The 11833-nt window shown below is 35.2% G+C and overlaps 1 protein-coding gene across 1 annotated transcript; it reads left to right on the top strand.

Moving 5' to 3' along the window:
• LOC109228927 (protein DMR6-LIKE OXYGENASE 1-like) lies at positions 3902-7887 on the top strand. Its single transcript, XM_019394190.1, has 4 exons — positions 3902-4281; positions 5062-5309; positions 6205-6553; positions 7344-7887. Exons 1-4 carry the CDS (start codon positions 3991-3993, stop codon positions 7593-7595), a joined length of 1140 nt encoding a protein of 379 aa, XP_019249735.1. The 5' UTR covers positions 3902-3990; the 3' UTR covers positions 7596-7887.

Here is an 11833-nt window from a genome sequence, read left to right as displayed (position 1 = left end):
AACCAGAACTTATCAATAAAGCGGTTATCATCTCCTTTAATGAACGATTCTTTTATTTCTGCAATCCCATTGGATTGGGGCGTGTAAGGGGCCGTTGTTTGATGAATAATTCCATATTCTAAACATATTTGTTCAAAAGGAGATTCATATTCACCACCCCTATCACTTCTTATCATTTTGGTTTTCTTGTTAAGTTGCGGTTCAACTTCATTTTTGTATTGCTTGAATGTGTGTATTGCTTCATCTTTACTATTAAGTAAGTAAACATAGCAGTCTAGTACTATCTTCAATAAAAGTTATGAAATACATCTTTCCACCGCGAGATGGTATTGACTTCATATCACAAATATCTGTGTGAATTAAGTCTAAAGGATTTGAATTCCTTTCAACTGACTTATAAGGATGTTTAACATACTTAGATTCCACACATACTTGACATTTTGATTTGTCACATTCAAACTTAGGCAATACTTCCAAATTAATCATTTTCCGTAAGGTTTTATAATTGACATGACCCAAACGTATATGCCATAATTCATTTGACTCAAGTAAGTAAGACGAAGCTGAAATTTTATTATTATTTTCAACAACCATTACATTCAGCTTGAAAAGGCCCTCGGTGAGGTAACCTTTTCCTACAAACATCTCGTTCTTACTTATTACAACCTTATCGGATACAAATACACATTTAAACCATTCTTAACAAGAAGTCCAACAGAGACTAAATTTTTCCTAATCTCGGGAACATGAAGGACGTTGTTCAAAGTCACCACTTTGCCGGAAGTCATTTTGAGAAATATCTTCCCACATCCTTCAATCTTTGCCTTTGCAGCATTTCCCATAGAAAGCGTCTCATCGGGTCCAACAGGAGCATAAGTAGCAAAAGCTTCTCTAACAGCACAAACATGGCGAGTGGCTCCAAAATCAATCCACCACTCTTTAGGATTGCCCACCAAGTTGCATTCGGAAAGCATGGCACATAAGTCATCAACATCATAATGCTTTTCAACCATGTTTGCTTGACCCTTCTTCTTGTCTTTATCCGGAGCATGACACTCCGTAGATTTGTGTCCGGCTTTTCCACAGTTGTAGCAATTTCCACTGAACCGCTTCTTGCTTGGTTGTATTTCGGTCAAGAAGCCTTCTTCCTCTTTTTGTTCTCTTCAACAATATTTGCTCCCATTATTGTTGAGTTTCCATGGCCTCTCTTTTCAGCAGCTTTGTTGTCCTCTTCGATTCTCAACCGAACAATGAGATCTTCAAGGGACATCTCCTTGCGTTTGTGTTTCAAGTAGTTTTTTGAAGTCCTTCCACAAAGGAGGAAACTTCTCAATCATCGCTACTACTTGGAATGCTTCATTGATGACAAGACCTTCAATGAAATTTCTCTTAGTAAAAATACTAAGATTACTACTTTCAACATCAGTATTAATTTGATTTATACCTTCAGCAAGGAGATCGTGAATAATCACTTGCAATTCCTGGACTTGGGTAATAACAGACTTGCTATCTACCATTTTGTAGTCCAAAAACTTTGCAGCAACAAACTTTTTCAACCCGGCATCTTCAGTTTTGTATTTCTTTTCAAGCGCAGTCCACAGTTCCTTTGACGTTTCCACGCCACTGTAGACGTTATACAAAGCATCCTCCAGCCCGCTTAGAATATAATTCTTGCACAAAAAATCTGAATGCTTCCACGCCTCAATCACGAGAAAGCGTTCAGTTTCTGGAGTTTCGTCGGACAGCACAGGAACATCTTCCTTGATGAACTTCTGGAGACTTAGAGTAGTCAAATAGAAGAACATCTTTTGCTGCCAGCGCTTGAAATCAATCCCGGAAAATTTTTCGGGTTTCTCCGCCGGTGCCAATGCTGCCGGTGTCGTTCGGCTTGTTGAGGCATTGGCAGTCACCATTGGAACAACTTGGTTCTCATTCTCATTAGTCATTTCTGTAAAAGAATGACACAAACGTTAAAATCACGTAGATTTTAATAGAGTACAAAACCACAAAGGTTTTACTCTTCCAGAAACAGAATTATTTACAAATACAGAAAATATATTAAATTCCTTAAGCTTGTTAGTAGACTGTATTTGTAAATAATTCTGGAAATATAAATGAATATAAACAGAAATGAACATAAACAGAAATGACATAAAACCAATTCGAGCCCACTGATTCACAGTGTTTCCTTAAGGAATTTAATCCCCTCCTAGTACCCAAGGTTATGGATTATTTCCTCCCAGGATAGAACAAATTACACACTGGTGTAGTGGTACTTCAAACCCCAGTGTTTCAGCGAACACAAAGTTCGGTAGCAAATCACACTTACTTTTTACTTTGTTTGATGCTAAAAGTATGCAGAAGAAGGAGAGAAAACTCAAAAAATCATAGTGAAATTCTGAGCAGAATAGTGTTGTATTTATAGCCAAAGTTGGGCTGAAATCTGAAGAGGTGCAACTCTTCAGAATGATTGTTTATACAAAACGCCCACAACATAATGGCCATTTACTCAATAATAAAGAGGGAAAACAAAGAGGAAAAATTGAAGAGGGTAGTTACTTTTCTGTTACCAAAACAAAAAACGGATTGGATTTAATATTTAATATTAATATTCTGTTATTAAAACAAATATTTAATAACATTTCTGTTAATATTTTACTATTAACAAATAAATTTGGTCCAAAAAGTTAATCAATCAATCGATCATTTGACCAAATCCGAATCTGAAGCCGAAGCCGAAGCCGAGCCGAGCGAGCGACGACGACGACGACGCGAGGCTTGCCTTCTTCTCAACTCTTTAAGAGCTAGAAGAAGAGCAATTGCTTATATACCCATAAAAAGCCTCTTCCTCTTCCAATATGGAACAATGCCCATTTGCCAAGGGGGGAGGGGGGGGGGGGAACTTAAAATTTCACTCAAAACTTCATTTTCCTCCATTTCCCATTCACCATCTTTTAAGTATTTAATATATATTAATTAAATACATCCAAAACCCAACAAAAATTATACTGAAAATGTTGTTGTTGTTGTTGTTGTTCTTGATTTTGGTTTAACCAATATCCGTTCCCCTCCCCCCCCCACCCCCGCACGACTCATTCAGATTGGTGCAGCAGGTCCATTAGTAATTACTCCTTCCGTGTCAATTTATCTGACGTAGTTCAAGTTTCTAGAGTCATATTAGTAACTAATTTTAACCGTGAATTTAGTCATTGAATTTTTAAAGTTTTAAAATTAAAATTTACATATTTAGAAATTACATAAAAAGTATTATAAGTTACAGTAATTAATAGTTTAAGATATTTAAAATGCATATGAAAAAATCGTGGTTAAAGAAAAACTCATTTGACTCTTAAAATCAAAATACATCACATAATTTGGGACGAAAAGAATAGTATTTTTTCCATTCTAGGGATCAGGAGCGGATGTAGTGTATTACCGATGGGTTCAATTAAACCAATAAATTTTGATGCGGAGAAAAAATTCATTAAATTGTAAAATAGTAGATATGAACCCATAACTTTAAAATATAATGAGTTCAATACTAAAAAAACTTTAAAAGTTAAACTCATAGGGTTTAAATCCTGAATTCATCTATGCTAGGATCAATCCCGAACCGTCCAATTAAAAGTGAAGAAATCTATCTATCCGATCATAATATTTTTATAAGATTTTATAGACTTGAATTTAGCAATGGCAGCAATTTTGTGGAGGGCGTCCATGCCATGAACCTATCACCAATGGGGTCAACAGTTCTACATTGTCAACGGTTTTATTTTATCAAATCAAAAACCAGCACGTGGAATTAAAGAGCTGGTTTTGGAAACTAGTTACTGTTTCTTTTCTTGATTTGTTTGCACTCCTCTCTATATAAGTAGAGCTTTCACTTTTCTTAATTCACACCATCTCCTTTATATTTCCCCCTCACTTTCTTTTCAAGTTCATAACATATATATAGATTTCTCTTTTCAACTTTTGAGTAAAATAAATATAATGTCTCCTGCATTGGCAAAATCTACTGAAAGATTGAAGAATGAAGCTGAAGATTGCAATAAAGGAGTGAAGTATTTGCATGAAAATGGCATTAAAAGAGTTCCAAAAAAATACATCCTCCCTATTTCAGAACGTCCAAATTATGATGCTATAAATGGAAAGCCACAATTAGCTAGCAAAGAACTCAATCTTAAGCTGCCTATTATAGATTTTGCTCAACTCCATGGCCCTAATCGAGCTCAAGTTCTTAATTCACTATCCAATGCTTGTGAAAACTATGGATTTTTCCAGGTAAACTAAGATTCTTGTGAAAGGAATTTTGTGCTCCCTGTGACACACTTTCCTCTTTTATTTGTCACAAAAGGAGTAACATTTTTCTATATTTAGAAATATTTACTTTAACTTATTTTATTTTTACCTTTCTAATGACNCCTCTTTTATTTGTCACAAAAGGAGTAACATTTTTCTATATTTAGAAATATTTAACTTTAACTATTTTATTTTACCTTCAATGACATGATATTATAGTCAGAGAAATGTCTCTGTCATGTCTTAGACAATAAAATTTTCACAAGAAAAAAAAAAAAAGAGAGAATTATTTTCTATACTCAATGTTCGTTTAATAGCATCACATAAATTGAGAAGGAGGGAGTATATCATTTTATGATGCGTCGAACATATATAATTTTTACAGTACAATAGTTGGCTATTCCTACCTTAGTTGTACATGACGTCTTTTTCTTTCTTTTTTGTTATTTTTTTTGGGGGGGTAGGGAGGGGGAGGGGGGGGGGGGGGGTTGGAGCTATAGCATGTAGAATACGGGGTCGGCCGAGCCCACTAGCTTTCGTCCAAATCCTGTATTGTCTTAAGAAATCTAAAAAATATGTACATATTATGAAATTAGAACCATAAACTTAAACAGACCACAATTCTGAACTCATAAACTTTATATCCTGGCTTCGCCTCTGAAGTTGTGGGGAGGATAACACAATTCTTGAATTGATGATAGTTAATAGTTAGATTATTAAAATATAGCATTTTGAAGTTGCTATTTTTATGGTTTCATGCAGTTGGTAAACCATGGAATTCCAGATGAGGTAATAAGAAGCATGGTTGATGTTGGGGGAAGTTTTTTTAATCTGCCATTAACAGAAAGAGAGAAGTACATGACAACAGACATGACTACACCAGTTAGATATGGAACAAGTTTTAATCAAACAAAAGATGGTGTCTTTTGTTGGAGAGACTTTCTTAAGTTGGTTTGTGATCCTCTTCCTGATGTTCTTCCTCATTGGCCTTCTTCTCCCTCCGAATTTAGGTAAGAAGCTACATTTCACATTAAAATATATTGATAGTATAAAAAGTTTTTTTACATCATAATATAACTTACGAAGTGGAGCCTTGGAACAACGGTAAAGTTATCTCTGTGTGACCTATAGGTCACATGTTTGAGCCGTGGAATCAGCCACAATACTTGTATTAGCGTAGGCTGCCTACATCACACCCCTTGTGATGTGTCCCTTCTCCAGACCTTACGTGAAAGTGGGATGCTTCGTACACCTGTCTGTCCTAGTATATATAACTAACCTTCTCTTTTTGATGATACTTCAACTTTCTCATTCATTTTTCAATTGAGTTCAAATTATATATATCGGTGCAAGAAATTTTCATAATATCAGGTCATCTTTACCTATAGTACCTGGTAAATCCTCTTATTTTTAATTAGATTATAAATTTCACATTTTAAGAAAGCGTACCTACAAATATTCGTTGGATGATCTGATAGGATAACCCAGTGGCGAAACCACGTGGTCACATGGGTGGTCATTTGACCACCCTTCGTCGAAAAATTGTACTGTATATATAGGTAAAATATTATATTTTAGAGGTATATAACATATATTGAACACTCTTTTGTCGGGAATTTTTTTTACTTCTTTCAAATTTGAATACCCTTAGAAAAATTCCTAGCTTCGCTACTGTGGCTAACCGGCAAATTTATGCTGAATATAACTTGAACTCTTTTCCATTATAGTTAGTTTCTTCATGCATGGTTATAAGCAAAAGGGCTACAAGCCCTAACCCTAACAACAAAACATGTACGAGATAATTTGTTGTAGTATACTATTATATTATTAATTTGAATAGTAAGGGTCATAATCATCTTTATATTAAACAATTTTATAAATTCATTCAATTTTGTATTTAAACAGGGAACAAGCAGTTGGATATGCGAAAGAGACCAAATTCTTGTTTTTAAAGTTAGTGGAAGCCATGCTAGAAAGCCTTGGCATAACAACAAAAGACAAGACACAAGATGATGATGTTGAAGAAATGTTAAAAGAATTTGAAGATGGAAGCCAGCTAATGGCAGTCAATTTCTATCCTCCTTGTCCTAATCCTGATTTGACATTAGGAATGCCACCCCATTCTGATTATGGATTCCTTACTCTTCTTCTTCAAGATGAAGTTGAAGGTTTGCAAGTTCAATGCCATGGAAAATGGGTCACTGTTCAACCTATCCCTGGAGCTTTTGTGGTCAATGTTGGCGACCACCTCGAGGTACGAAATGAGTTTAACTTCTATATATTGACGTTATAAAAGAATATTTAAACAATTACTTAATAATTATATGCATATAGGTAGATTCATGACTTAAATTCAGGTTCAGCTTTTAGGTTCGAACCATTGAACCAATCAGATGTTTGAAACTATGGATTCGAAATTTAATACCTTTTGAAATTTTATATGATTTTTAAATATGCATGTTTATGGTCCATTTAAAAAATATTGGGTTCAGTCTAACCAGCTATTTATATATACTCTATTCACCACTAAATATGTAACAGTCCATAAAAAGTAATTAAGATTAGTAACATCGGAAATAAGGCGGGTTAATTGTTAAACTAAGTTAAGATACACTAATAATATAAGAATTCTTTAAACTTGTTAGGGCTCGGTTGTCCATAGATTTTTTTTTCCTTTTTTCGGAATTTTTTTCAAGAACATGTTTGTGCATGGAATTTTATAAGTTTTGGAGATTTTTCGAAATCGAGTTTTTCAAAAACCAAAAAGTAATTTTGACAATTTTTGCAAATTTTACGTAAAAACGGTTTCCCCACTTGCAAAACTACAATATCTTTTCAAGTGAATGCATGTTCAAACATAATTTCAAATTCCAATACCATTTTTTCAACTTAACTCCAAATATTACTTTTTTCAAAAATTATAATTTTTATATCCAAACGCCTACTTAGTGTCTATGTGTTAAATTTAAATATTTTATTCTATCGCAAACACTAAAGTTCAAAGTTCATAATTTGACATGCTTTTTTTGTGTGTTTTGTGACAGATATTTAGCAATGGGAAGTACAAGAGTGTGCTACATAGAGTTCTTGTGAACTCCTTGAAGTCAAGAATTTCAGTGGCTTCTTTACATAGTCTTCCATTTAATAGTGTAGTAAAGCCATGGCCTAAACTAATTAGTGAAACAAATCCAAGAAATTACAAAGATACCAATTTCGCTGCATTTCTCGAATACATAAAATCTTGTGATTCCACCAACAAAAGTTTCCTTGAGACCAGGAAGTTAACTTTGAACTAAAAGAGAGAATTAAACTCCAGAAAATTTTGGAGAAGTTTTGTGTATTTTGACTCTTTCATTAGTATTATTTTTATTTTTTTGATTGGTTGGATCAATTATTTAGAAATTATTGGTTTGGTATATAGTTTACATCACTTGACGACATATTTGTATTGAGCTTATAAATGTATATATAAATACAACAGCTCTAGCTTCTTCCAATCATTTACGAGGAATCTACCCCTCTTCTTTCCTCTTGTAATTTGTAATCATGTTTTGAATAATGAAAAAGATTGCTTATTATTTCTTCAAATTCTTTATTTCAATTTGAAGTTTATTAATGAAAGGAAAAACGATGGGTACTTATTCGTAGCTTGACACTGACATCAAAATAGCACCTGGAAAGACAAAACATTATACTAAAAAGGGTTCGAGTGCCAGGAGAAGGTGTTGGAAAAAAAATTGAACAGCTGAATTCAAAGAGAATTTAGAACTAACTCGACCTCAAAATCTAATTCATGAGGCGAAACTGTCCAAAATATACAATGAGATAATAACTCATTCGGCCAATTAATGTGCACCATGCACACTAGCTGTTAATATATGAAGCATGAACAATAGAACATGGTAGGTAAACTAAGAATAAGGATATGTTGGGATATGTTACTATGATAAGAAAAAGATCTTTGATGTGTTTAATTTGGTAAATGAAAGAATTTCAAATTTTCTCATGTTTGGTTGGCCAAAGTATTTTGGAAAATATTTTCCTTATACTCACTTTACTCTTTGTAACGACCCGACAGGTCGTTTTGAGCATTTACACTTCGCTCGGTAGTTTGAGGGCATGAGTAGCTCCATATGATGTATTATGACTTATGTGAATCGTTCGGTTTTGGTTTTCAAGTTATTCGGAACCGATTTGGAAGAATGAATTTCATGATTTAAGCTTTAAGTTGGAAGAGTTGACCAAGTTTGATTTTTTTTTTAAGTATTTGACCTCAGATTGGAGTTTCGATTGTTCCGTTAGGTCCAGATGGTGATTTTGGACTTAGGCATATGCCCGGATTTGCATTTGGATATTTCTAAAATGTTTCGGCACAATTTGGCGAAAATTGGAATTTGAAGGTTTGGAAAGTTCATAAGTATGACCGAGAATTGACTTTGGAGATATCGGATTTGGATTATGGTTCTGGGAATTAGAACAGCTTCGTTATGTCCGTTAGGACTTGTGTGCAAAATTTGAGTCCGTTCCGGGTTGATTTGATATGTTTCGGCACGAGTTTTGGAAGTTGAAAAGTTCAAAGTTCATTAAGTTCGATTTGAGGTGCGATTTGTCGTTTCGATGTTGTTATGTATGATTTGAGGCCTCGAGTAGGTCCGTATTGTGTTTCAGGACTTGTTGGTATGTTCGTACGGGTCCCGAGGGGCTTGGGTGAATTTCGGATGGGTTTCAGATCATTTTGGCACTACTGTGTTATGCTGATTTCTGGTGTCACAGTTCTTCATCGCGATCGCGGACTTAGAGGGCGATCGCGTAAGGGAAAAATTGGAGCAGAGTAATTCTTCTTCTACGCGTTCACGAGTGATTGTCCGCGTTCGCATAGGTTGTGGCAGATTGAGCATCGCGTTCGCGCTGGCTGGGACTAGAGAAAATTCTTCAACGCGTTCGCGTAATATGGGACGTGTTCGCGAAGGTATGAGGCAGTGTTGTTCGCGTTCGCGTGAGCTATCTCGCGATCGCGTAGTGTATTTTAAGAGGCTACTAAGTTTGTTCGATAGCGAAGGATGCCCCGCGATTGCATAGAGTATTTCTATCCAGTGAATATAATGTACTCTATTTCGGGGGTTTCAACCATTTTTTCATATTCGGAGCTTTGTAGCTCGGAACGAGACGATTTTTGAAGCAATTTTCGTCACGTGAATTGGGATAAGTGTTCTACACTCGTTTTTGATTTTATATCATGAATCTATCTTCGTTTTGGCATTTGATCGAGGGTTTCAAGAGAGAAGTTTGAGGGTTTTGCCTAAAGTTTCATAATGTGAATTTTTGAGTTTTGATCATCCATTAGGAGTCGGATTTCAGCGAAACAAGTATGGTTGGACTCGTAATTGAATGAGTTGTTGGATTTTGTGAGTTTCATTTGGTTCCGCGGTACTGTCACGACCCAAAATCCCTTCAAAGGAGTCGTGATGGTACCTAGTCTTTAAACTAGGTAAGCCTAACCTTTTATGTAATAACATGGATATTTACTAACTTTAAATTAAATTACTCGGAACAAATTACAATTTCCAAAACCGGTGGTACAAGTCATAAGCCTTTCTAAGAGTAATTATACAAAATAAATACAACACTGTCCCAAAAGGGAAGGAATCAATGGAACGTAAATACTAACGAAGGTGACTCCGAGGCCTGCAAACGCAACAGCAGGTTACCTTGAGTCTCCACCACGACGATATGCACAGCTACTATCAATCAATTCCTGGATCTGTACACAAAAATGTACAGAAGTGTAGTATGAGCACACCACGGCGGTGCTCAATAAGTATCAAGACTAACCTCGGCGGGGTAGTGACGAGGAACAGTCAAGATACCTACTGGTCAGACAGATTTAACAGGATATGATAAAAAATATCAAGATAAAGGTAACGAAATAATATCAACAGCAGGGATAAATAAATCTATAAACAGTTGAAATAATAAAAGGAAACTCGGATGGAAACGAGAAATAACCAAATAAATCAACACAAACATAGCTGGAACACAGAGAAGTAGAATGAACTCAAGTAAGGAAGACAGTGTCAACTCAATCAATCATATCGTTTCTGGTGCACAACCCCAGCCATCTCAGAACTCGATGTCTCATATCATAACCTCAACTTCCAAACCTTTAGCACACCCGGCACCTTGTGCCCACATATTTTGTCTCACTTTGTACAACAACGTTCTCATGTTACTCAGTACATAGGACCCATAACTAATGCAATTAGGATATTCCAGGAGTCTTATTTACATAACATAAAGTAGAGTACAGCTTCTAAACCAATTAGGAACTCATCAAGAAAAGATGAAATTATTTTTAGAAATCATTTGAATAAAGAAAGTATCATTTTCAATTTAAAATATAACATCGAATGTATTATTACCTTAAACATGGGATTTAATAAATTAACTTAGTAGAAATTCCTTTTTTAAGTAAATTACAACTTCAGACGGTTTAAGAGAATTTAATTAAGTAACTAATTGAATTAAAATGTGACAATTTGAAATTTGAAGTATTGAAATATGTATATATAAATACGGCGTGGTATTGAAAACACTATGGATTCCAACACAAAGGATCACAGCAGTAAAGGAATCTAAACAATTAAAATACTTGAATTGATAACAACAAATAAACACAACAAACTGAAAGTGCACGGCATCACCATTCGTGCTTTAACTATCAATCCTCACCATGCAATCAATAATAGAAATGTGCACGGCATCACCATTCGTGCTTTATCACTCTTCCTCACCATATGAGTCATATAAATGTGCATGGCATCACCCTTCGTGCTTTATCTCTCTTCCTCACCATATGCATCAATATAAATGTAAATGTGCACGGTATCACCCTTCGTGCTTTAACACTCTTCCTCACCATATGAATAGTATAAATGTGCACGGCATCACCCTTCGTGCTTTATCTCTCTTCCTCACCATATGAATAGTATAAATGTGCACGGCATCATCCTTCGTGCTTTATCTCTCTTCCTCGCCATATGCATCCATATAAATGTAAATGTGCACGGCATCACCCTTCGTGCTTTATCTCTCTTCCTCACCATATGAATAGTATAAATGTGCACGGCATCACCCTTCGTGCTTTACCACTCTTTCCTCACCCAAACAGTAGAATCAACAACATCCCGGCAAGGGAATCAACAATAGAAACAAATAAATCCTGGCAAGGGAATCAATAATAGAAACAAATACATCCTGGCAAGGGAATCAGCGATAGAAACAATACATCCCGGCAAGGGAATCAACAATAACCAATATCGTTCCAACAATTATCTTCACAAAATAAATCCCAACTTGAGTCAATACTCAACAACAGTCAAATACCAAGGAATTACCATAAGCCTGGTCCAACATGAATACTCATCAAGTCAAGCATGAATAGTACATAATAAGGATCACGAAAAAAACCAAGAAGCACACTAACCTTAACAAAGCAACAAGACATAATAAGCACGTGATAATTACACCGGTAACC

This window comes from Nicotiana attenuata, chromosome 7 (genome assembly GCF_001879085.1).
Source record: "Nicotiana attenuata strain UT chromosome 7, NIATTr2, whole genome shotgun sequence".
NCBI lineage: Eukaryota > Viridiplantae > Streptophyta > Magnoliopsida > Solanales > Solanaceae > Nicotiana > Nicotiana attenuata.
This window is presented reverse-complemented; position numbering and strand designations above follow the sequence as displayed.

Bases quoted from the DNA above. Each gene is read 5' to 3' on its own strand.
- LOC109228927 (XM_019394190.1), top strand. From the start codon at position 3,991: ATGTCTCCTGCATTGGCAAAATCTACTGAAAGATTGAAGAATGAAGCT. The intron at 4,282-5,061 runs GTAAACTAAGAT...GGTTTCATGCAG, and splicing joins AAAACTATGGATTTTTCCAG to TTGGTAAACCATGGAATTCC. The intron at 5,310-6,204 runs GTAAGAAGCTAC...GTATTTAAACAG, and splicing joins TCTTCTCCCTCCGAATTTAG to GGAACAAGCAGTTGGATATG.